We start from the raw sequence: 23,472 nt of genomic DNA, 5'->3' as shown, positions 1-23,472 counted from the left end.
CAAATGGGCACCTCAATAAAAATTATGATTTTTATAGCTTTCGAGCTATAGAAACAGATTTTTAAAAATCGCAACCATTTAAAAATCACAACCACTCAGTTTGATAGTTGCAGAAATCCTTTTAACACAGTGGTTCTCAACCTGTGGGTAACAACCTTTGGCAAATCTGTATCTCCAAAAATATTTACATTACAGTTCATAACAGTAGCAAAATTATATTAATAATTTTATGATTGGGGTCGCCACAGCATGAGGAAATGTATTAAAGGGCTTCAGCATCAGGCAAGTGAGAACCACTGCCCTAATACCTGTAATTTCTAAGCTTACAGAGTAAATTTAACTGTTTCAGTGTCTAAAGCCCTCTCACTTTATTGGTTTACGGTCTTGAGGCTTATTAAGTGAGGCTGTGCTTTGCCGCTCTGATTCCCAGGCCCTCAACTGCAATAGGGGATTTTTTTAAAGGTCCTAATTCTAACTACAGTTTGCTATCCATCATGCTTCCTGGGGTCCTAATAGCTACATTCTCACTTTCAGCTGGAGTTCTAGCACAGGAGGCAATGCTGTTAGACGCAAGCTGGGGACAAGCCTGGCTTGGTTGTTATGTAAGATTTAGGCTCAACTTTTCAAACGAAAGGGAAGCAATTATTACTCAATAATTTCTCTTTGTAGACAAATACGCCATGATTGTGGGAGTAAAGTAAGCAAGGAGGCTCTTTTGGCAAAAGGTTGGAAACGACCGAGCCCAGGAATCTTGAGTCCAAAGGGCAAAGAACGCCCACTTACCCACATGCAGCGCTAAAACAACCTGCTGCCATTTTAGCACATGCTCCAGCTCAGCTGTCAGGCAGGAGGCTAGAGCTAGCAGGCCTCAGAGCAGGAGGGAGGAAATTCGGGGACCAAATATCTTTCATAAAGAAAAAGCTAGAAGCCCTCCCCCTTGCCTGCCTTTGCTCTGCTCTTACTCTGCTCCCGGAGCTGATTTTGAATAGCCCCACGTTGCCCCCTTCACCTTGCAAGCTTCATGTGCCTTATTTTAATCAATACCCATCTCATATACTGGGTTGCACAGCTAGTGAACCAAGGATCACAAAGCCAGATGCGTGTGGCTCTCGCAGTCCTTCAGTACTGTGCTGTGCTGCTGCCTGCTAAGACAGAGCGTACTGGAATTAGGGCAAATATATTCCTTCTTAGGACATAATTTTTTCTTGGTGATAGCATGGATTTTTTATACTTTTCTATAATATCCTAATTTTTTCAATAAGTATTGCATTTCTGATGACAAAACAAAACCCCCAAATATTAAAAATGGACTTCCCCTGGGTGAATCCCATAACAGCTACTGCCTGGAGGCTCCCAGGCTGGTGTCTTCCAGTGAGGCTACTTAATCCACAGCTAGGTTCCACATTTTGTGAGTGAGTCATGAGCAGATAAATTTTGAAACGTGGGGAGGTGGTTTAGGTTGCCCTGTATGAATCGTAGAGTAGAAAATAGAGCAGAAGAAAAAACCCAAGAAACAACTGGTGGAAGAGGAGCAAGTGTGAGGAAAAATGAAAAGCTTAATTACCAGCTTCTAATTAGTGCTGTATAACAAAGCCAGTGTTTTGTCCATGACCTTTACTTTCTAGAGTTAAAACATTACTTGAAAAGTCTCAAAATTATTCTGCTAGTCTTGATTAAGCCTTTAAATTTCTACGTCTAGTTTTTTTTATAAATGCATAAATAGTTCTGGTCTCTTCTTCAGAGACTCTGGGCTTTTGAACAAGTTACCCCACTTCTTCAAGCACAATTTTATAAAACAGGAATAACTGTGCTCTTCTCGCAGTTATTATTGGGAAAGAAAATGAAGAAGTAAAATGCAAAATAAAATGGGGATGAGAATACTGTCAGTGGACTGGTACTTACGAAGTTAACCCCACAGACCCCGACTTTTCGAGGTATTCAGGGGAAAAGTACTCTATCCAGCTTCTGACACAGAGAAGTCAAAACCTTTGTTGGGAGGTTCAGGTGGCCCTGGAGTCAAGTAAGAATTTCTGATCCATCACGAAATCCAGTTTGCGCAGCCGCTGAAAGACTACCACTCCCAGAATGCAACGCTCCGGCAGACAACGCACCGCTTCCGTGTTGGTCGCGCGCCGGTGCCGCTCTAGACTCTACTTAGTCTCGGTGCCTGGCTGCCGTCGCGCGGTTTGGAGGCTGGGTGATGGGCGTCGCTCTAGGCATAGCCTCGTTTCGAGGCCCGGTTTCACGCTCGCGCGATGGAGACCGGATGCTGGGTGCTGGGCGGCGAATTTGAGGATTCGGTGTTCGAGCAGAAGCCGGAGCGCCAGCCTGAGCCGCCCTCCTCCTATGGCGCCAAGCTCTGCGAGCCGCAGGTGAGACGGCTGTCCTCTTGCCACTCCTCACCCGAACCGGCTGCAGCAAGGTCCGCCACTGTCACTGTCCAGCCGCCCTGCAGTCTGAGGCTAGCAAGCCACCTCACTCTTCGAGCCTCCGGTTGTCTCTCCTGCAGGCCGGCCGGGGCTAGTATAATAAACCCCGCCGCTGCCCCCAGCCTTGCAGAAGTCCACAGTAGCATCCTTGCAGGCCTGTTGGCTGCCTAGAAGAATAAAATGGTTTCAAGCTAACTTTGTTTCATCATTTCCTAGTTAGATAATGAAAACTGAATAGATGTTTATATGTTATTGTTAAGACGTTGGGATGGCTAGTTATGTGACTAGTTGGTTGCAGAGTGCCGAACCTAACGATGGCTCAGATACCTCGTCTTGAGTGACACGTGTTTGAAGAATAGAATAATTTTCCCTACTGTTATGGCTCAGAAGGAGAGATATTAACTTAGCAAGCTTGGGAAGAGCCTTGATACTCAGTGAAGTCTATTTCTCAAAATACAGTCAGGCCATTACAATGTTAAATGGACTGAGTCCGCCGAATTTAGAGAGACTTTCTTCAGCCACAGCAGGTTTTATTGAAAAAAAGAGTAGGAGATGGTTCTTTGGGGCTGGAAACGGGCATGCAGAAAACTTTTCATCCTTTTTTTTGTATTCTTTCTTGATAGTTATATCTCAATCTCACTTTATGTCCAGCGGGTTTAAGTCAGAAGAGGGAAGCCTTCCTTCAGATCCTCCAAATCTTTGTCTGGGATGCACAGAAGCCTGCCTCCAGTTAAAATTTCCTGTGCTCTGTGTGCTCTGTGTGCTCTGTGTGCTCTGTGTGCCTTTGTAGCATTCTCACAGTAGCACCATCGCCATGATCACAGACTCCTACATCTTGTGCATAGCATTGTCAGTCCCTCTTCACTCCCAATTGCTCTAAAAGAAAGCAGATATCGCCTCAGAGGCACTGGAACTGCATCAGGTGACTCTCATTTCCAGTAACTTCGCTGTGGTTGAAGACGGGTGCTTTTATTTTTGTTTAAACAAATTTGTTATTGACATGTTTTTACTTATGATCATTACAATTTTTTTTTAAAAAACACATTCATTTATGTGTGTGTGTTGGTAAGAGCCATGACACTGTGTCATGGGGACAAATTGCAGGTGTTGATTCTTTCCTTCCGCCACACGGGGCCCATAGAGCAAAGTCAGGTTGTCCAACTTAGTGACAGGTGCCTTTACCCACCGAGCCATCTCACTGACTAATTGTGATCATTTTAATAAAAGTGGTCCATCAGAGATGGTTCAGCAGGCAAAGTCACCTGCGGCAGAGTTTGATGACCTGTGTTCTGTCACCAGAACCGAAAGGGTAGAAGGAGAGAACCAACCAGCAGTTTATGGTCTGACTTCCACATGTGCACAGTAGCATGGATGTGCCTACATACATTATATTTTTAAAAAAATTTTTTTTATTCTTTTTTTCGGAGCTGGGGACCGAACCCAGGGCCTTGCGCTTGCTAGGCAAGTGCTCTACCACTGAGCTAAATCCCCAACCCCTAAAATGTTTTTTTAAAAATCTGGGCCATCGTTAAGGTTGTCCTTGGTGGCTGGGGCAGTGGCTCAGTGGGTGAAATGCTTGGTGCCCAGCATGAGGACCTGAGTTCAGACTCCTAGCACTCATGTAAAACCTGGGTACCTGGGAGCTTGCAGGTAGCCGTTCTGGTAAGCTTCAGGTTCAGTGAGAGACCATGTCTTAGAAAACAAGATGGCGGCTGATAGAGACAGCTGGCGTTGATCTCTGGCCCTCACGTCACACAGGCACAGGCGCACACACATTTACTGCACATTCAAACATGTATCAATTAGTCTGATGTGACCACACGGGTCTGTAGTCTCAGCACTTGGAGGGTGTGCAATGAGACACTGTTTTAAAAAACAAAATGTAGCCATTCCGCTTTGCCTTGAGTCTCATCCTGATGACGTGTGTCCTTGACGTTTAGAAGGGTGCATCATGGGAAAGTGCCTTTGACCATGATGTGGAAGAGCATACCTTCACTCTCCACCGTAAATGCTATCTTCTTGATTTCTAGTGGTTTTATGAAGAGACGGAAAGTAGCAACGATATTGAAGTTCTCACTCTCAAGAAATTCAGAGGGGACCTGGCGTACAGACGACAGGAATACGAGGTGGGAGTCAACACGAGTCAGACGCTGCTGCTCTAGCTGGGCTCTTGTCACCAATAGCACATGTAGAGAGCAATGTGCGTCAGGTTAGCAGCGTGCTTTGTGGGATGGATCTAGTCTATGGTGGTGCCTATAGATAATCTTAGACTCCTAAGTCTAGGCCTTTTCTACAGGGTCCGTATTACATTTTGTTTTTTTTTCATAATTCCAACCAAAGCATGCTTTGAGGGTCCCTGTAGGTCTGCTTTCCTGGGTTTTGTATCCACTCACTTGTGAATCTCCAACATGTCACAGGAGCAGAATACCCCAACACATGCAAGAAAAGGGAAGGGTGAACAATTAGATGCCAGATTGTTTCATATACAAGTCATGTCATTTTTGGGTAAATATTAATAAGGTATATAGTTGGGCCTTAATCCCAACAGTTGGGAGGTGGAGGCAGAGCCAGGTGGTTCTCTGTGAGTTCAAGACCAGCCTAATTAATCTACATAGCACGCCCTATGCGTGTGCACACACACGCCTCAAAGTCTCAGAAAAACCAGGACTCAAAGCCTGTTCTGTTTGCCTCTAGAATGTTCTAATACTGTGATACTTTCCATAGTTGGACTTTATAACCTGCCGCCATTCTGTCTCTACCTTTTAGAAAAATATCACAGTACTGGTTAAACAGTTAGGTCTCCCGTAGGTTAATGGAGGGGCCGGTTATACTACCACTTACTGCATAGGAAAAGGTCATCTCTGTACTGGGTCCTTTCCTTTCCCCACCCCCTTCATGCCTTCCCTTCTTTCTTTTTAATAATTGCCAGAAAGCTCTGCAGGAGTACTCCAGTATCTCCAAACAGCTGCCATCTACCAATTTTGCCATGAAAAGGGATGTCCAAGAAGGCCAGGCTCGGTGTCTGGCTCACCTTGGGAGGCATGAGGAGGCCCTGGAGATAGCAGTGGACCTGGTGAGTGGCTCTGTTGCTTGTTCTCATACACTGTCCAGTACAAGGACAGGAAAACAAACCTTCCTGCTAGAAGCAGAATTGGTGGGCTGGGATTACAGAAAGAAACAATCAGCAGTGTAGTTACTGAAATGAAAGCATACAGCACTACGTGTGATTATTTTCTTGGAATAGTTTTCCTGTGCTAAGATGAGAATTATTGCCTAGAAATCTTATTTTCAGAAGTTTTACTTTTATGAGGGATATATACCCAGAGAGATAAGGATTGAGTGATTTTGTTCTAGATTTTTCAAAGATGTATTTTAATTTTTAATTATGTGTATATATGTGTGTGGGGCTAAGTGTGGGTATGGGCAGGTGCTAGGAGCGCAGAGTTACGGGATCTCCCTGGAGCTGTTGTGAGTTGCCCAGTGTGGGTGCTGGGAACCAGATCTGAGACCTCTGCAAGAGCAACAAATGCTGTTAATCACTGAATCATCTCTAGTCTCCATTGTTTTGTTATTGCAGTACTGGGAAAAATCCCTGAAACAGATTGAAATGGATTTTGATGTCCAAAGAGGGACATACTAACTATGCTCTCAAACCCTTGTTTATTAGCTTAGCATAGCTATCAACTTTAGATTATTATTCATATTATCAGAGTCATAGTCTAGAGGCCAGCATTCTGCTGCATGTCTGCAACTTTAGCAGAGGGAAGTCTGCTAGGAGCGTCACAAGTTCAAGGCCATCTGTCAAGGCTACATGATGTACGCACATACCCAGTTTTTCTTTTTCTTTAAAGCAGGAGTGGGGAGGGATTACAGTTGTGCAGCACCTGCGTCACACTTGACATGCACCTGCATTCCCAGTGGATTATAGACCACAGAAGAGTAGCTTCTAGGGATAATCCAGACATGATCTTATTAGATAAAAGGCATAATTAAAACAATGTTTTAAACACATTGTTTACGTGGTGGGGTGGGATACGTAGGGCAGAGCATTGTGGCAGGTAGAGGTGAGTGAGGTCAGCAGACAGTGGTGGGAGTCAGTTCTCCTGCCGTCACATGGGTTCCAGGGATGGAACACAGGTCATCCAGCTTGCAGCAAGTGTCTTTACACACGGAGCTACCTCCAAAAGGCCTGGCCTGACTTTAGAGATTTCGCTGATCCACAGCCATGCCTGTGGCAGACATGACACTGCGCTGTACTCGGAATCGAATCCAGGGCTCTTGTATGGTCTTTCTGGAAGGCTAAACCTTAAGCAGCAGAAACAGTAAAACCAGGTGTGCTCAGTGCTCAGGTAGGAATGGAATCACCAAATAAGTGACGTGGAATTATTTGATGTTTTTCCACTTGGTACAGGACTGTTGTGGGAACTCAGTGGGCATCCACTTCCACTGGTAACTTCGGGTGCACTTGACCCTCGGTTTAGTTCTGCAGGAGTGTGACCTGGGCAGCTGGGCTTTCCTTAGATTTCACATCAGGTTAAAGGTAATTTCACTCTGCCATCTGCTCTCTGTAGACTAACTTTGGAAAAGTGAACCCTTTCTCCTAACCCACAAGGTATTAGCCACATGCCGTTAAGGCAAGAGGTAATGACTCCCAGGGAGACAGCGAAAGGTTTTCTGATCAGAAGGAAACCCCTGTGCACCTCTGTGTACGTGGGCTCCAGCCATAGCTTTCGCGTGGATATGGTTCAAAACAGGAAATCTGCAGAGGGATTACGTTCACGTGACCCATGTAGCACTTACAAATGCTTCTGGTTTATAACATATACAACCTGGGCCTTTGGTTGCTCCCACCTTTATATGAAAACATTTTGTAGCTGAGGTTTCTTGCTTTTTCTTTTCCTCAGGAAAGCAAAGCAACCAACACAGAGCATCTGACCTCGGCACTCTCCCTCCACCTGGCTATCTTTTCCCGAAGGCAGAGCTTGGAGAAGACCATTCTCTACCTGCAGAAGCTGATTTCTCTGCACCCTCTCAACCCTTGGAGCTGGTGTAAACTGGCAGAGGCATACCTGAGTCCAGGGCCAGACCTGCCAGCATTGGGTGAGTCACCTCAGGGACAGAAGAGTTCTGCTTCAAGTGACAAGGCTGTCAGGGCCTCCTCTGTACACTCGGGAACAGGCTGTCTGCCATTCCCTGCACCCTCACCTGACAGTGCAGTGTTCTCCGTGGAAGCAAGTGGCTGTGATACTCAGCAGGATATGCAGAATTGCCTGGCAGCACGGAGGGCAGCAGCACAGACGGAGGCCCAGAGGAAAGCATGTGCCGCTCTGATCCGCGCCAGGTAAGCAGAGAGAGCGTGTGTCAGCACACAGACGAGCCTGGGGAAAGACTGCTTATTTTATGTTATTTTTCAAGGGAGGACAGATTCCTTTAAATAAAATTTAAAGTTAGCATACATGGTATGTAGGGGTGAAGGAATCCCATACATGGCTGGTGAGAACTGAGACCAGTGCAGCCACCCAGATATCAGTGTGAAGCGGGGGCCTGCTGTGTACTGCTTCAATCCCAGCACCTGAGAGGCAGAAGCAGATAGACTCTGTGAGCCTGAGGCCAGCCTGGTCAACAGAGAGTTGACCTGCACAGCCAGGGCTGTGCAGAGAAACCCTGCCTCAAACAAACAAACACACTCCAAACCAAAAACGAAAAATATGACCCAGCCGTGCACCCCCGGGCACATGCCTGAAGCAGTCCGAGCCAGCATGCCACAGACATACTTGTACCTCCATGTTTGTCACTGTTCCAGTCACAGTGATTAAGGAATGGATTTCTAATGTCCTGTTAATACGAGAAAACTCAGCCATCTGGGAAATGAGTGCTAAACCACAACGGGACACGAACGAATATTAAAACGTTCACGATGCTGTTGGTAGAGGCCTGGAATCTCAGCACTTGGGGACCTGATGCAGGAGGCTTATGCTCACTATGCAGACCAGGCTGGCCTCTGGTTCATAAAGAGCCACCTGCCTCTGCCTCCTGAGGGCTGGAATCAAAGGTGTGTGCCACCATGCCTAGAGACTGTGTTGCTTTTATTCACAGATGCCAGACACTTGCTCCGTGCAAGGATCATAAAAAACCAAAACCGAGACTCTTATCCTTGCGACAGTCACTGTGTAGAGGAAAATACATGTAGCCAGGGACTGGCACCCAGCTGCTGAGGGCTGTGTCCCAGTGTGAGCAGAACATCGTGGAGCCCACCAAAGCGAAGAGCCCAGCCTTTCCGGGGCTGTGCTCCTGCTGAGTCCCCTAGGGACACCGAGTACTGGTGCTCCTTCATAGCGTTCCGTGCGGTTTTCTGGGCTGCACATTGAGATCTGTTTATGACCCCAACGTCCTATGTCTGTGCAGTCCCTCGCTCTTTGTTGCCTTGCTCACTGGTTCGCTGTTTGTCAGGTGAGGAAGGTGTGCTCTTGTGTTGGTGACATACTGAGAGACAGCTTGACCAAAAGGCATAGAGCAGTCGCATGGTCTGGTGCTGTCCTGGGTAGGGTTTTTATTGCTGTGAAAAGATTATCTCCACCAAGGCAACCCTTACAAAGGCAAACTGGCTTACAGTCCATTATCCTCACGGCAGGGAACATGGGGCTGGAGGGGTAGCTGAGAATTCTTGGCAGGCAGCAGGAAGAGACAGGCACGGGCCTGACTTAGACTTCTGAAACCTCAAAGCCCACTCCCAGTGACATTTCCAACAGTTCCTAATGAGTGGTCACACCTACTCCAGCAAGGCCACAGGCCCTAATCCTTTGAAATAATGCCTCCCTGTGAGCCTTGGGGCCCATTCTCAGTCAGAGCAGCTCAAGTGGCAGGAGCTGCAATGTGGGAGAAGCTCAAGGGAGCTGTGAGCCGCAGTCCTGGCAAGGGGACTAGGAGGGCGTGAGTCAGATCTGGCTCTGGAGGACTCTGATTAATGGCTGATGCCGAGCTCATGGACCTGGACTGGTCTCGTGGCCAGCTGTCTGGCCTTGCACAGATTGTGGACTCTGAGCTCCAAGTCTTTATCTTACTTGATGGAGGAATGGGGAAATGCCTACTGCCCGAGGATGTGGAATTCAAGTCATCTCAGGCACCCACTGAAGCTGCATGGTCTGCAACAAGCAATTGGTAAATGACGGCTAAGAGCAGTTTCATTGTGTCTGGTTTCCTATTAGCTTGAGACTTTATCATTTTTGCTTGTGGGTTGATTTTGAGGCAGTGCTCACTGTGTAGCCAAGGCTGGCCTGGAACTTTTGTGCCTCTGTCTTCAGCCTTCCCAGTGCTGAATACGGCCCTGTGCTGCCGCCATGGCTTAGGTGTCTTAAAGATTCGATCCGTTCCTTGGAGGCCCAGAGAATATTCATAACCTTTGAATTGGACTGTGATCTGAGCTGTAATTCAGAGGGGGAAGGTGGACTAGAAGAAGCCATTTGGAGCTGTGGCCTGCAGTGGAGAAATGATGATCCCCAGGGATGGGGTCTGACCTGCAGTAGTGCACTGCAGTAAAAGTGGAGAATGTTGTCATCACAGTGTGGAGTAGATGGTGACCAGCTGAGTTATGGGGAGGATGGGGGAGGGGGAGGGAGAAGGAAGAAGAGGAGGAGGAGGAAGGGAAAGGAGGAGAAAGAGGAGGAGGAGAAAGAAGAGGAGCAGACTCTGAAGTATGCCCTAGGTGCAGGGTCAGATTGGGTGCTATTTGCTGAGGTGGAGGATACCAGTGGATGGGCAGGGCAGATTCAGGATACAAGGAATGAGTGACTCCCGCTTGATGTGCTGAGATCTTGATGTCTGTGGAGCATCCAGCTAGAACCCCTCATCAGGGAAAGAGGGCTGAACTCAGGTGAGAAGAATGAGTGGAGACACCAGGTTAGGATCACTGGGGACATTCATAGTAAGGAGTTGTGAAGTGGTTGTTCGAGGCTTGGCCCTGTTTAGTACTCACATGTGCCAGCAAAGCTAAGCAGAACTTGAGGTCCAGGCTCTGTGGAGACAGCAGATGCCAGCATCCCAGGAACAGCCTGTGTGGCTGGAGTGGCTTTGAACTTCTTGTCAGTGAGTGAATTGTGTTTGCTTTCAACCGCCTGCCTGCCTTTCCACTTTTGACACAGGCTCACTGTAGTCTGCTACCCTGATTCGATAGCTGTCTTGGCCCTCTGAGTCCCTGTCCTTTCTCAGTTGTAAAGGAAGGCAGCTTGTTCAGAACCGTTGGAACTCAGGGATGGCTCCAGTGAGGCCAGCAGGACTCGAAGCAGCTTAGTACCTGGCTCTGGATGGGCTCGTGCTCCCTGCTGCCCTGTGGCACAGGCCCCTGTAGCAGAGCCTCTCATACTGAGATTTCTGTTTCCTCAGGCTCTTGCTTCAGCTCGCCCAGTCCCAGCAAACATCATTCGCTTTGGAGAAGAACTTGAGGACTCAGCAGGAAATTGCACAGAAAGTGAAGGAGTTCAGCTTTAGGGAAGATACTTTGCTGTTGATGGAAGAGGTATGTATCCCCTCAGATTTATGTGGGGCAGCATCACAGGGACTTTGTGCTATTCCCATAGCAAAATAACACCAGATCTCATCTCATGCTCAAGTCCCTCTGTTTCCCCCTGCTGTGTGCCTCTGGGTTTCCCAAGTCACCAAAGTGGTCCTCCATCATTCACCTGCCCATACCTGCTTTCTTGTTCTCGTCAGTTAATTAGCTTCCTCACAGAGCATCCTAAGTAACATGCCCATTTTACTTGTTTCAATGTGGAGTTGACTGAGTAATAAGTTTTTTGCTGGAGATTGAGCCCAGGACCTTGTACATGCTAAGTAATCAGTGTACTCCGAGTCAGCCATGGTGCTGACCTTTAGACTAATGGGCAATTGTCCCCCTCTGAGCAGGCGTTTTATGTAGCTTCCTTCCTCTCCTAATAGCCAGAGATGGGGAAGATAGGCAGGGCTGGAATTGAGGCTTAGAGAGGTTGCAGCTGCCTGAGGTTAGGGCAACAGGCAGTGTAGACCAGCCGTGAGAAGTGTCCTCTCCTCTCTCCACTCTTTCTATAGCTGAAAACCAATTTTCCTCAATCCTGAAAAGCCATCCCTTGTGAGACATGTCATTATGATGCCATTTGCATGTGCCATGTCAGTTCACGATTTTAGAACACTGAATGCAAAGGTGTAGCATCTCAGAACTAATGAGTTAGAGACCAGCACTCGCTGACTGTGATCTGGGGCTGGGGAGGCGGGTGGATAAGAGCTCTTACACTGCAAGCACAACATGCGGACCTGTTCTAATCCCCAGCCTCCACATAGAAGCCAGGCATGGGAGCAAATGCCTGGACCCCTAGCACTGGGACAGAGATGGTAGGTCCTGTGAGCTGCTGGCTGGCCAGCCTAGCCAAACAGTCAGCAGCAAGAAGCCGCCTCGGGGAAATCAGGCAGGAAGTGACTCAAGAATTCCTCCTTTGGATTTGCTATGCACAAGCAAGGGCACATAGGTCCACACACACATGCGCACACAAGCATACACCACACATGTGTGCACACACACAAAGAGCCATTCTTTGTGCTTATAGTTTTCATGGCCACATTAGATGTCAAGGTCAGAGGAGCCTAAATTAGTACCTTGTTCCCTGCTGTCTAAGTGTAAATTCTCATGCTGTGAAAGCTTGTTAGGACTTCACTTTCCCCACTGCTGTTACTCATTACCGAAGGACCACTTACTGAGGTTACATAAAGGCTTCCTGGAACTTAATTTTGAGTGGTCTCATCAAATTCCAGGATTGAGTCTGTGTTGCTGCAGTTGTGATTGTGACCAGGAGGGGGCAGTGTTGTGCCTCTAGGGGGATGTGCTATGGCCCTGAGAGACCCTTGGTTGTGGAGGGTTGGATCTTTGCTGTCTTTGGACTTCTGGACAGTGTGGATTTGTGTCTCACATCTTACTCTGATCGAGCTCTGCTCCTACCTCTTCAGCCCTAGCCTCTCACCAGGAGGGAGAAGCCCACAGCTACACTGTCATCAGAACAGTCTTTGGCATAGAAAGGTTGATTCAGTGCTCCTCGGAGCCCAGGCGGGACAGCTGCCACCTTAGGACTCGGGATGAGAACAGAAACAAAGCTGGTGGCATCCCAGATAATGAAAACAGGGCTTCTCACCCTGCTCTGCACCTTCCCCAGGGCTTTAGTGTAAAAGGCTTTACAGCTGGTGAATAATCTGTCTTCCACCTCTGACTGGAGTAATGTTTTGTTTTTTCTTCTTCTTGTCCCGATACAGGCTATGGGGGAAGATATTGTACCAGAAAGGATAAAAGAGGAGCTTCATCCGGAGGTGCAGTGTGTGGGCCCCGCAGCCCTGACTGCCTCGGTGGCTGCGTCCTCCAAAGAATTTGAAGACAAGTGGTTCAGAAAGGTCAGAGACCATTTCAGCCCCTTGGAAAAGCAGTCGCATGTGGACATTCAGATCATGGCTTAGGAAACCATCCAGAACTGAGTATCCTTGTTTACTTACACAGTCTGTGCAATCATGGAAAACTAAAGCAAAGAGGAGTCTTTACGTTGTTTATAGAAATGTCTCCCAAGAAATTTCAGCTGTTGTGGATTTTGCTGTTTGTTTTTGTGTCTTCGGTGCCCTCAATGCTGTCTTTGTAGGCCTCTGCCTCGGTAGCGGGCACCTGCTGGGAAAGTACATGAAGGGGCTGTGCTAGGTTCTATTGCTGCTGCTGTCCAACTGCTCTAAGGGTTGAAGTTGACTGATGGTTTCAGAGGACAAGGCTCAGTCTCAGTGGCCAGGAAGCAGAGGGGGACAGAGAAGGGCCTGGAACAATACAGCCCTCTGGGACATGCCTGAGGGGACTTCCTCCAGCTAGACCACCACCTAAGGTCCCCACTGTCCCCATATGCTACCCTCCAGCTGGGGACCAGGACATGAACAGTCTTGGATAGTCAACAGGGAGCATATCTTATATTTGAGCCTTAGCAAAAGACTTTTTAAGATTTTCTGGTCCTTTGAAAACAGTTACTATGAGCAAGAACCTTTGCTCAAGCGCACCTGCTAGGAGCCACCAAGAATGCTGCAGTGTTAAGAGTCCAGCGGGCGTGTCAAGACCTGCAGTCAGGTGCTATCCTGCTTACTAACTTCCTGTGTGTGGCAGAAGACAGGACACTTGAGTCAGACCGGAAGCCATCACTCAGGGCCCAGCCAGCGGACGAGCTGCTTTTGTCTCCAGGTCAGAAGGAGGCTGGCTGCATGTGCGGGCACACATGATGCATCCCGTCACACCGAATGTGCGTCACTGTCTCCTGTAACTTACATATCCAGCCTGCCCTGTGGAGAGGAGCCCTGGCTTTAGGAAGTCCGGGTTGCTAGAATGGTCGTGTGCCTGCCTCTCACACTTCTGCTCTTGCTCTGCAGACATCCTGAAAGATGTCTGGAACAAGCATTTGCTCAAAAGACACAGGAGCCAGAGGCAACCCATCTCTGTGTCTCCTTTAGCCACATTTACCACGGTCCCTAACGTTGTCTGCATGTACAGAGGTCCATTCTCTTACTCAAGGAGTTACCCAGGGTAGAATTGCTCTTTTCTAGTGGATGTAATAAGGCCAACCTCACCCTGTGTTGTTTTTATTTAGACTTTCATGGAGAGATAATTCTAGCCCTTGACAAAGGGTGCAGCCCTCAGGATTTCTCTTCCGTCCTTCCACTGCCCTTCCCCAGACAGAAAGGGGCTGACTGTGCTCAGTCTGAGGACTCTCAGGGAGTTGGTCAGTTTGACCAGCAAGTGCAAGTTTAGTTTCTCAAATGGGAAACAAGACTACAGTTGACAGGCGCTGTGGTTTTAGACTCCATCAGCGATGGAGCACCAGTCAGCCATCACTCACTGAGCTCACATTACTTCCTGCTCACTGTGATTCTAAGGAGATGTGGGCTGGAGTTTGTGGTCTAGCAGTGGATCACTCTCAGGGACATAAACCAACATGGCTTGCCATGCCTGCCAGTGTAGCTGTGGCCATCTGGAACTCTCCCGTCCACATTTCTTTTTTGTTAACTTTCTGTGGACACCCCCCCACCCCATCTTCATCAGATAGCTAATGCACGGGTCCCTGCTAAATGTTGGCTTGTTAATAATTGCTGGTGTTTCTGGTTTTCCTAAAAGCTAACGTGCCTGCCTGCCTCTTCTCTTTCTGAGGCCAAACCCCTTTGCACTGTATACCTGAGTTTCCTGGAAACCTCCCTGTTCTCCCCCAGCCCTGGGCTGCAGCTGCATCCTAGCTCCTTGTGGGCGTTCGTTCTTTCAGATCTCTGGTCTCCCTCCTGACTTCCACCCACACCTGATGGCCTGGTGTTTTCCACATCTTGCATATAACTCACTCGCACCTCACCTTCCAGTCAGTGAAGTGTTGATGTGAGAACCAGGATCACTGAAGTCCAAAGCCTCAGCTCTCCCTGAGGGCAGGAGGGCCATCGGGAGGGCAGGGCTCCCTGGTCATTTCTAGCACAGGCGGGAAGGTAATGGGCTGGGTAATGACTCTGCTTGGGAAGAGGCTTCCCTGCTGTGTGTGTTCACACATCTCTACTTGCCAATGAGTGAATCACTGGGAAGTGAGCGTATGGTGACACAGGTGTGGCTGTCTGCTCTATAGCAAGGGCCGGACGCTGGATTGGTTACTTCTCTTGTTGCAGTAACAGAAAGGAAGCAATCTAAAAAAAGAAGGGTTTCTTCCAGGGACTAAGCCATTACCCAAAGACTGACCCTGGTCTCTGACCTCATAGGTAGCAATGAATATTCTAGTAAGATCACCAGTGGAAGGGGAAGCCCTGGGTCCTGCTAAGACTGAACCCCCAGTGAACTAGACTATGGGGGGAGGGCGGCAATGGGGGGAGGGTTGGGAGGGGAACACCCATAAGGAAGGGGAGGGGGGAGGGGGATGTTTGCCCGGAAACCGGGAAAGGGAATAACACTCGAAATGTAAATAAGAAATACTCAAGTTAATAAAAAAAGAAAAAAAACAGAAGGGTTTATTTTGCCTCACAGTTTGCGAGCACAGTCCATCGTGATGGGAGACGTGGTAACTGGGGTTGGGGCAGCTGATTATGTTGCACCTCAGTCAGGAAGCAGAGGGAGATGAACGTGTGCTTAGCTCATTCCTTTCTGCTGGCTCTGACCTCAGGTCATGGGATGGTGCAGGAACGTTGAACTCGAGTTTCAGTTACACCTCTCTTGAAAAGCTCCTCAGTTACACCCAGGAATTTGTCTCCTAGCCTAGGTGGGTTCCAGATCCTGTTACCTTGGCAATGCCAATAAGCTGTAATAGACCTTTTGTTCTTGGTGATGTCCTCATTTCAGCCCTTCCCCATGGCTGCCCTTCCTCTAAAGGGTCAGTCCCTGGAAAAGGCTACTTGAGGTACGGAGGGCCTGTAACTCAGAAGCCAGTTCCTGCAGAACCAAGCCACCAGTGTCTCAGATGTCTCCAACCCCCGTGCAGCATGAACTTTATAAAAGATGAGCTTTGCTCTGGAGAAGCCGCGGGTCATACATACACCGCTAGCAAATGAATACAAGCTAGTGTTTACAGAGAGACGGTTTTAAACAGGAACCTTCTCGAAAGACGTAATCTCAGAAAGTAGTTTATTTGCACCCAGCTTTCCAGGGCTTTGGGGCCTGATAGGAAAGCAAACGAACTAGCAAAGAAGCAAAGAGGGAACGCAAAACCCCATGAGGCTCTGCTGCTGCGGGGTTGCACACTCATTAAATCAGGGGCAGCCTCGTGTGCATGTGACTGCTTTCTCTTTCCCTGATTCCATCTTCTGGCTGAATCAGACGTAGGTGTTTCAGACCCAACAAATCTAATGGGACTGCCCTGAGTGGGCCAAATGACAGGCCAGTGAATGGCAGCTCAATTCAATCTTCCCCAATTGCCAGCACTTGGAAAATTGCAGGAGTTGGGGGGCAGGGCTGGAGGGGAGAACGGGGGAATTGGAGGGCGGAGGAGGGTAGAAGATACTGTTTTTTCCTTATTCTTTCTTCCTCGTAGGATGGGTGGCCTCATCCCCTGAGGCTATGGTATGGTATTGGTGCTGCCTTCCATTTGAAAGAGCAGACCAGACTCTTTCCCAGGCCCATGTCCACTGGCAGGGTCTTCCTGCCTAATCTGTCGATGGCTTCTCACTTTTATACCTCAACACCTGTGTTTCCTCAGCCCCAGCTCTGTCTCCCTGCCCTTCTTCCTCAAGCTAAGAAAGTTCAGGGAACATGAGCACAGCAGTTCTGGGATCTTGGTGCCAACATACCAGCTCTTTGAGTCAGGAATATGTTGCTGACTCCTGGAGATTGACACATGCTTCAGGTCCTGTACAGCAGCAGTTAAACCTGACCTCCCAGGCCCAGACCTGCAGACTTACCCATTGCAGAATGTGGAAGGAACATTCGGGAAGGAGATGATTTCCTACATGTGTCTGTATACGGTGACAATGGAGACTCCCAGAATGGTACTCTTGGCTCTCTGCCTCTTGGCAGAAGTGTCCCTGACCCAGATGAGGAAGAGATGATTCATATTTAGAACAGCCCTGGGTCTTTCCTTTAACTTCAGGGCCACTGCATATTTGAGGTTAGCTGCCAGAAGTAACCCTTCCACTGCTGGTGGAGATAATTTTTTATTTTGTTTTGGATAGTGCTTTGCTATAAGGCCTAAGCTGGCTTGTAACTTGGTGTACAACCCAGGCTGGTTAGCTTGATCTTTCTGCCATAGCTTCTCTAGAACTGGGATCATATCATATCATATATATCATATCATTTCATATTACAGGCAGGTGCCACCATGCAGAGTGAGACACAGTTCAGATCAGGAAATGCTGTGTTCAGAGACCTGGCTGAGGTGACTCAACTCTCAGATTTCCCTGTGCCGGGCTGGAAAAAGGGAGGGGACTCGTATCAGTCCAGGTTCTGGGCAGTGGGGATGGGAGGGAGCCAAGGGGCAAAGGTAGGAAAAGCACCTTGGGGTGGGTAAGCCTCTGGCACCAGAACCTCCACAAAAGGCCTGCTCGTTAGGGACTAAGTTGGGGACTGAGTCTACCCTACATTCCCATAGTAGGGCCTGACCCCTCATACCTTAGAGTGTGTCTAGAAGCAAGACCTTTAAATTCACAGTATCAAAATCTGTATTACTCAAGATTCTTCACAGAAATGGAACCAAGAAGAGAGAAGGGGAAGAGAAGGAGATGGGAAGGAAGAGACAAATAAGGAGTAGCTGATGAAAACACTGGATCATGTGAAAATGCAGGCTGGCAAGTCCCAAGAGCTTCTGGATGCTTCTCCAAGAGCAGCGGCGGCGGCGTACTTCCTGGATGTTGGCCACAGGCTCAAGGCCAGAGAACCATTTTAAGTCAGGTTAAAAAAAAATAGTGCTTTAGGTTGAAGGCCACCAGACCAGAGGAATTCTTTCCTGACCGTGGAAGGGAGGATCTTTTTACTGCATTTGGCTTCAGCTGACTAGACGGAGCCACCCACACTAAGAAGGGAAGTCTGGTTTCCCAAGTCCAGCAGCTGATCCCACCCAGAGACCCAGAATGATGTCTTCCCAGTTATCTGGGCAACCCACAGTCTAGTCATGTCAACACATAAAAGAAACCATTTAAGCTCGCCCCGTATCTCACTCCCACCTCAACTCCCTAAACTCCCACTCCAATCTCCACTTCCACTAGAATACAAGGGCGTCCAGGGACGTGCATGCCGGAGTCATCTTGTGGGTTTTTTTTTCTTTTTTCTTTTTTCTTTTTTTTTTTTTTGTAGTTGTGAATGACAAAACTCCTATAAAAAAAAAAACTTTAAGGGAGAAAGACGGTGTTTTGGATTTTAGAGGTGACAGTGAACAGTGAGCTGGCAGTGTATGAGGTGACAGTGAACAGTGAGCTGGCAGTGTATGAGGTAAAAAACATCAAACATCACAATAGAAAGATATGGTAGAACAGCAGTCAGGATGGGGGTGGGGGGAGGGAAAGGAAGAGAGGGAGGGAAAGGGGGAGAGAGGGAGAGGGAAGGGGGGGAGAGAGAGAGAGAGAGAGAGAGAGAGAGAGAGAGAGAGAAAGGCTCCTTCAAAGACACACCCCTATGTTAATTACTCTGCTGTGGCTGTAATTAGACACCGTGACCAAGATAACTTATAAAAGAAAGTTTATTTGGGGCTTATGGCTCCAAAGGGCAGAAAGAAAGGAGCAGCAGCCACGGTAACTGAAACAGAAGCTAAGGGCTCACATCTTAATCTGCAAGTGGACAGAAAGCAGAGAGCATGCTGGGAACGACCCAGGGCTCTCCTGGTGCCATACTTCCTTCAGTGAAGTCAATCACTGGTTGATCATGGCCCTCAGGGAACCAACCGTGGGAGGAAAAGCCCTCTCAGAGATACCCAGAGATGTGCTTTACCAGTCTCCTCTGCACCTTTCAGTCACCGCAGGTGCAGGGTAGGGGCCTTCTGTGAGCAAAGAAGAGAGACCACCAGAGCAATGGTGGTAGCTTGATCTGTGACTCAGAACTGTAAGAATAGAAATTGCTCTCTGCTGAGGCACCTGGTGCATAGTATTTGTGGCACAGTGGCACAGTGGTTCTAGGCCTGGCCTGTCCCCTGAGAGGACATGCTGAGGCACCTGGTGCATAGTATTTGTGGCACAGTGGTTCTAGGCCTGGCCTGTCCCCTGAGAGGACATACTCACACCCTCTTTGGTCTTCACCTGCCCTTTTGGCTCGGAGTGTAGCATCTCCCTTGGCCCCAAAGTTTGCTCAGCTTCTTTCTCTGCACTCCTGGGAAGCCAAGGGAGAGAGGCCTGGGTGGTGCTGCTCAGGGGAGGCGGGAGACTTGATCTCACCTATTTCAGTGGGGACATCCAGAAATCTGTTCCCAAGCCAGGGCTATGAATGTAGAAGGCAGCGACTTCCTCTCACATCTTGGAGAAGACATCGAAGGGGTCACCCCTCAGCCCTGTGCACACATGGAACCACCATCCTATGGTTGTCTCCTCGTGACTTCTGTCCAGCCCACTCTGAAGTATTACCCAGCTACCTTCACCAGCTCTGCAGAGGAAGGATGGCTGGGTGCTCTTAGAAGAATCAACCACATCTGCCTTGGAATACATTGAACAACAGTGAAGAGGGGTTGAATCTCTGCTTGCTAGCTCAAATGTCTGCAGTGTTTACATTCCTAATAACAGTTTTTTTGACACGCAGACTCTCTCGAGGAAGAAGCTGAGAAAGTGACTGGCAGTTTCTCAGTTTCTCTGTGTCCAACAGCTTCTTGGATGAAGTCCAGAAAACGAAGTATCTGAAGAAGCTGCTTTGACACTCGGATGACAGGCCAGCAGGGCAAGCTGTCAAGCCACATGAAGGTGGGAGCTCCTTTGCTTGTCTCGTTGAAGCAGCCTTGGGGTGTCACAATGGCCATCTGCCTTGCAGGAATGAAGCTTCTCACAAGCACTCAACTGAGGGGCCGTGGCTAACACATGTTGTCTAAGCAGAGCATTGCTACCAGTCTGCTGGGGCCTGTAGAGACACTGTTGGTCTCTGGGCTCTTACAGTGTGGATGGAACAATACACAGTGTCGTGTGCAAACCAATGATTGCAATGGGCCAGAGAGAGAGGGGGGCGGTTCTAGAAGCATATGGTGATTAGCAGTCACCATGTGTAGTCAGTGTGGACCTTCGCTTGGTTGAAGCACCCCCTTCTCTCTCTTGGACCCTCTACAATGCAAAACTCCTGCCATATTCTTCAGGTCTTTCTGGTGACCTTCATGGGCAGGTCCTTCCTAAAGCTCCACAGAGCAGAGAGATGTACCCACCGAGGGTGTTCAGATGCCATTGTTAAAGTCCACTCTGTAGTAGTGACTACCAGTCAAGGACTGCTCCTGCTAGCAGGCCTGAGTGAGGGAAAGCCACAGGTAATTATAACTCCGAGGGGAACTAAAATTAGCATAGAAACAATAGGGGTGGGGAATGGGTCGGTGAGCCTTTGTACTCTGAACTATAAAAATGCATTCACATTCCATACAATAGAACGAAAGCTGCACATACACGCTATTAATACCTTAGCGTGTACACACTGTTAGTGCCCCACGTGTTCTGAGTTAACTCGGCTCCTACGGTAGTACAGATGGGATTGGTACCAGCAAACACTGACTGTATTCAGAACTGCAGGAGTGTGGGACTTGGGGTTAAGAGAGGGATTCAGGCACCAGCCTCAGAAATGTGAGAAAATCCCAATGCCGGGAGTGGGTTACTTCCCTAGAAGCTATTGGTCAGAGAGTCCCCAGAGCTCCCCCCAAGGCATAGCTTTAATGCCATTGCCCACAAGAACTAGATGGTAAGACCTTAGTGCTGAGGGGACAACATACTTGGTTTTTAGGGCAGATGAATTAAGCTGGAACTTACCTGAAGATTTCCTCCCTGCTGGCTTGCTTTCGTGGAGCTGAAAGGTATTGTGCAGGTTGTAGGTGATGAGGGAGAAAAAAGATATCGATGCTATACCTGTGGCCAACCCTGCACCCTACTAAGGATGCGCTCACTGATGCAATAGAGGCACAGATGTGTAGGAGGTACCCAACTGCTTTGGATTGGATTTGAACCCTGCTCCATGGGAATTGATTCATGCCTGGCACCATAAATCTTGTCAAAAGTCAATGACTGGAGAGACCATAGGTCCTAAGGCTTAGGGAAAACCTACTGTTGTATTGTTAAGTGGCCATATTGTCAAACTGTGTTCCAACTGTCGATGTTTATATTCATCAATCAATCAATCATAGCTACCCTCAATCTCTCTCTGCAGCGGTCATCAGTAAATGCAGAGACTTCTGACTTTTCAAAGTACTGAGAATAAATTACTGTTGAGTGCTCAGCCCTAAATGGGACATTTGCATACACACACACACACACACACACACACACACACACACACACACACTGCAATATTATGGAAGAAGAATGAATTTAAGAGCTGGAAGTTAGGAAGAAGTGCTGTGAAATACTGTCCTTTGGACATGGCATGACCAGTAGTTCACCCATGAACTTACCGTTGCTATGACTACCCGCACACGACCTGTATAAGATCAAGCCAGCAAGAATAGCCAACCTCCCAGTGCCAGGCGGACTCAGTGGGAGCTGGGAGCTGGGTGCAGATGATCAAGCTGCATGCGTACATGTTTGAAACTGTCAAAGAGTAACTAAAAAGATTCTTTACAAAGCATGGCTGCCTACTGCACCAAGGGGGCAAGACTGATTTCCTGAACCGTCTCCCCTGAAGCTGGCTGATTGGAGAGGGTGTGCTAAGGCTGTTATTTTCCTAGTTGTTAAGCCGCTGCCTAATCGGATCTCAGGCTCTCGGAATAGTGCTTAAATACTCAGATTGTCTCTCTGTTTCTGGTGGCCAGGAACTAGAGCTCCAGCAGCCCACTTACAAGGACAGGCTTGGCGAGACTTCATCTGATTTTCCACCATCCACGGCCAGGTGCTGAAAACTTGGCTGGGCTGTGGCGGGAGTTGGGTCCCCAGAAAGAGCTGCTCACCCCAAAGGATGTTGCTGTATCAAGCCAGTGGGATTTACAGGTCATATCAATCAGGTTAAGCTGAGCCATGATGTAAAAGGGAAACTCTCCGCATCCCAGTGGCTTAAATGACAGGCTTATTCTAACTTCATACTATAGATCCATTGCAAGGCAATAGTGCGAATGGGGGAATTTTGTGGATTGTGGTTGCTGCTGAAGTGTGGCTGGCAGAGGAGGGCCTCAACCTGCTAGATCTTTCTGGTTGCAAACCACAGGATTTGCCTGGAGGTGAGTCTTACATGCTGCTAATCAGAGCATTGCTGTCCTACCTCCCAGCCACTTGACTGTCACCAAACTACGAGGGCTCAATAAAGTATAAATCATATATATTATATATATGAAAAAAAATATATATTATACACACACACACACACACACACACTGGGGAAGAGCCAGCCAGTTCCTAGCCACTCCCAGACAGTGGCTTCCCTGAGCCCTGTCGCTATCCTAGGCTATTAAAAATGGGCAGTGATGCCCATTTATATATATGGATTATATTTATATATATTATAATCATATTTCACCTGGGTGTGTATATATATATACACATAAATCATATATATAATGATTATATATAATCATATATATTGTTGCCTGGGTATGTGTGTGCATATGTAATATATATACGCACCCAGGTATATACATATATATGCTGTCTTAAACATGCATATATTGGTTTTTCAAGGCAAGAGTTTCTCTGTGTAGCCCTGGCTATTGTCCTGGAACTTGCTCTGTAGACCAGGCTGGCCTCAACTCAGAGATCTGCCTGCCTCTGTCTCCAGAGTGTTGGGATTGAAGGCACTTACCACCACTGCCCATTTTTAATAGCCTAGCATAGCAACAGGGCTCAGGGAAGCCACTGGCTGGGAGTGGCCGGGAACTGGTTGGCTCTTCCTTCTCCAATGTTGAGTTCATTCAGGCATACATAGGCCACCTCAGAATGAAGACTTTGGCAGTTTTTATAACCCTGGGAGCTTTCTCTGTTTTCAACTTTCTCAGCCTACTGTGAAATCCAATTTAGAACTTAGCCAGCCCTAATAATTCCACCACCATTCATGTGTCGGCAGGGTAACAACCTGGGCTGCCTGGCCCAGTGGTTCAGAGAATAGGGCAACTTACCACCAACCCTGACAGCCTGGTTTTGATCCCAGGGCCCCACATGGTGGAAGAAGAGACCTGAAAGCCGCACACGTTGTCCTTTGACCTCCACACATGCACTATAACACACACACACACACACACACACACACACACACACACACACACGTTATTTTTTAAGAAAAATCAGGATCCAAATATGAGTGTTTTTTTTTAAGTGTTTGAGAGAGAGGAAAGTAAAGGGGAAATGGAAGCTGGGGTGGCCTTACCTGAGCCAGGAAAGCCGGGTAAATTTGAACAGAGGGATGGATGGGTTGGATAGCTCTCAGAAACAGGACAGGAGGAAGGGCTCCACTCCTCCGTGCTCCTCA

The 23,472-nt window shown here is 48.1% G+C and overlaps 1 protein-coding gene across 2 annotated transcripts; it reads left to right on the top strand.

Annotated features, from left to right (window-relative positions):
• The first annotated feature begins 2,145 nt into the window (after positions 1–2,145).
• Positions 2,146–13,022, top strand: C7h8orf76 (similar to human chromosome 8 open reading frame 76). Of its 2 annotated transcripts, none has more exons than XM_087557377.1 (6): positions 2,146–2,372; positions 4,460–4,638; positions 5,359–5,502; positions 7,334–7,770; positions 10,809–10,941; positions 12,699–13,022. In XM_087557377.1, the coding sequence occupies exons 3-6, from the start codon at positions 5,416–5,418 to the stop codon at positions 12,894–12,896; spliced, it is 855 nt and encodes a 284-aa protein (XP_087413503.1). In that variant the 5' UTR covers positions 2,146–2,372; positions 4,460–4,638; positions 5,359–5,415; the 3' UTR covers positions 12,897–13,022.
• The last annotated feature ends 10,450 nt before the right edge of the window (positions 13,023–23,472 follow it).

Source organism: Rattus norvegicus, chromosome 7 (genome assembly GCF_021556685.1).
Source record: "Rattus norvegicus strain SHRSP/BbbUtx chromosome 7, alternate assembly SHRSP_T2T, whole genome shotgun sequence".
NCBI classification, from domain to species: domain Eukaryota; kingdom Metazoa; phylum Chordata; class Mammalia; order Rodentia; family Muridae; genus Rattus; species Rattus norvegicus.
Note: the sequence above shows the minus strand (reverse complement) of the source record. Positions and strands in the feature narration are given on the sequence as shown.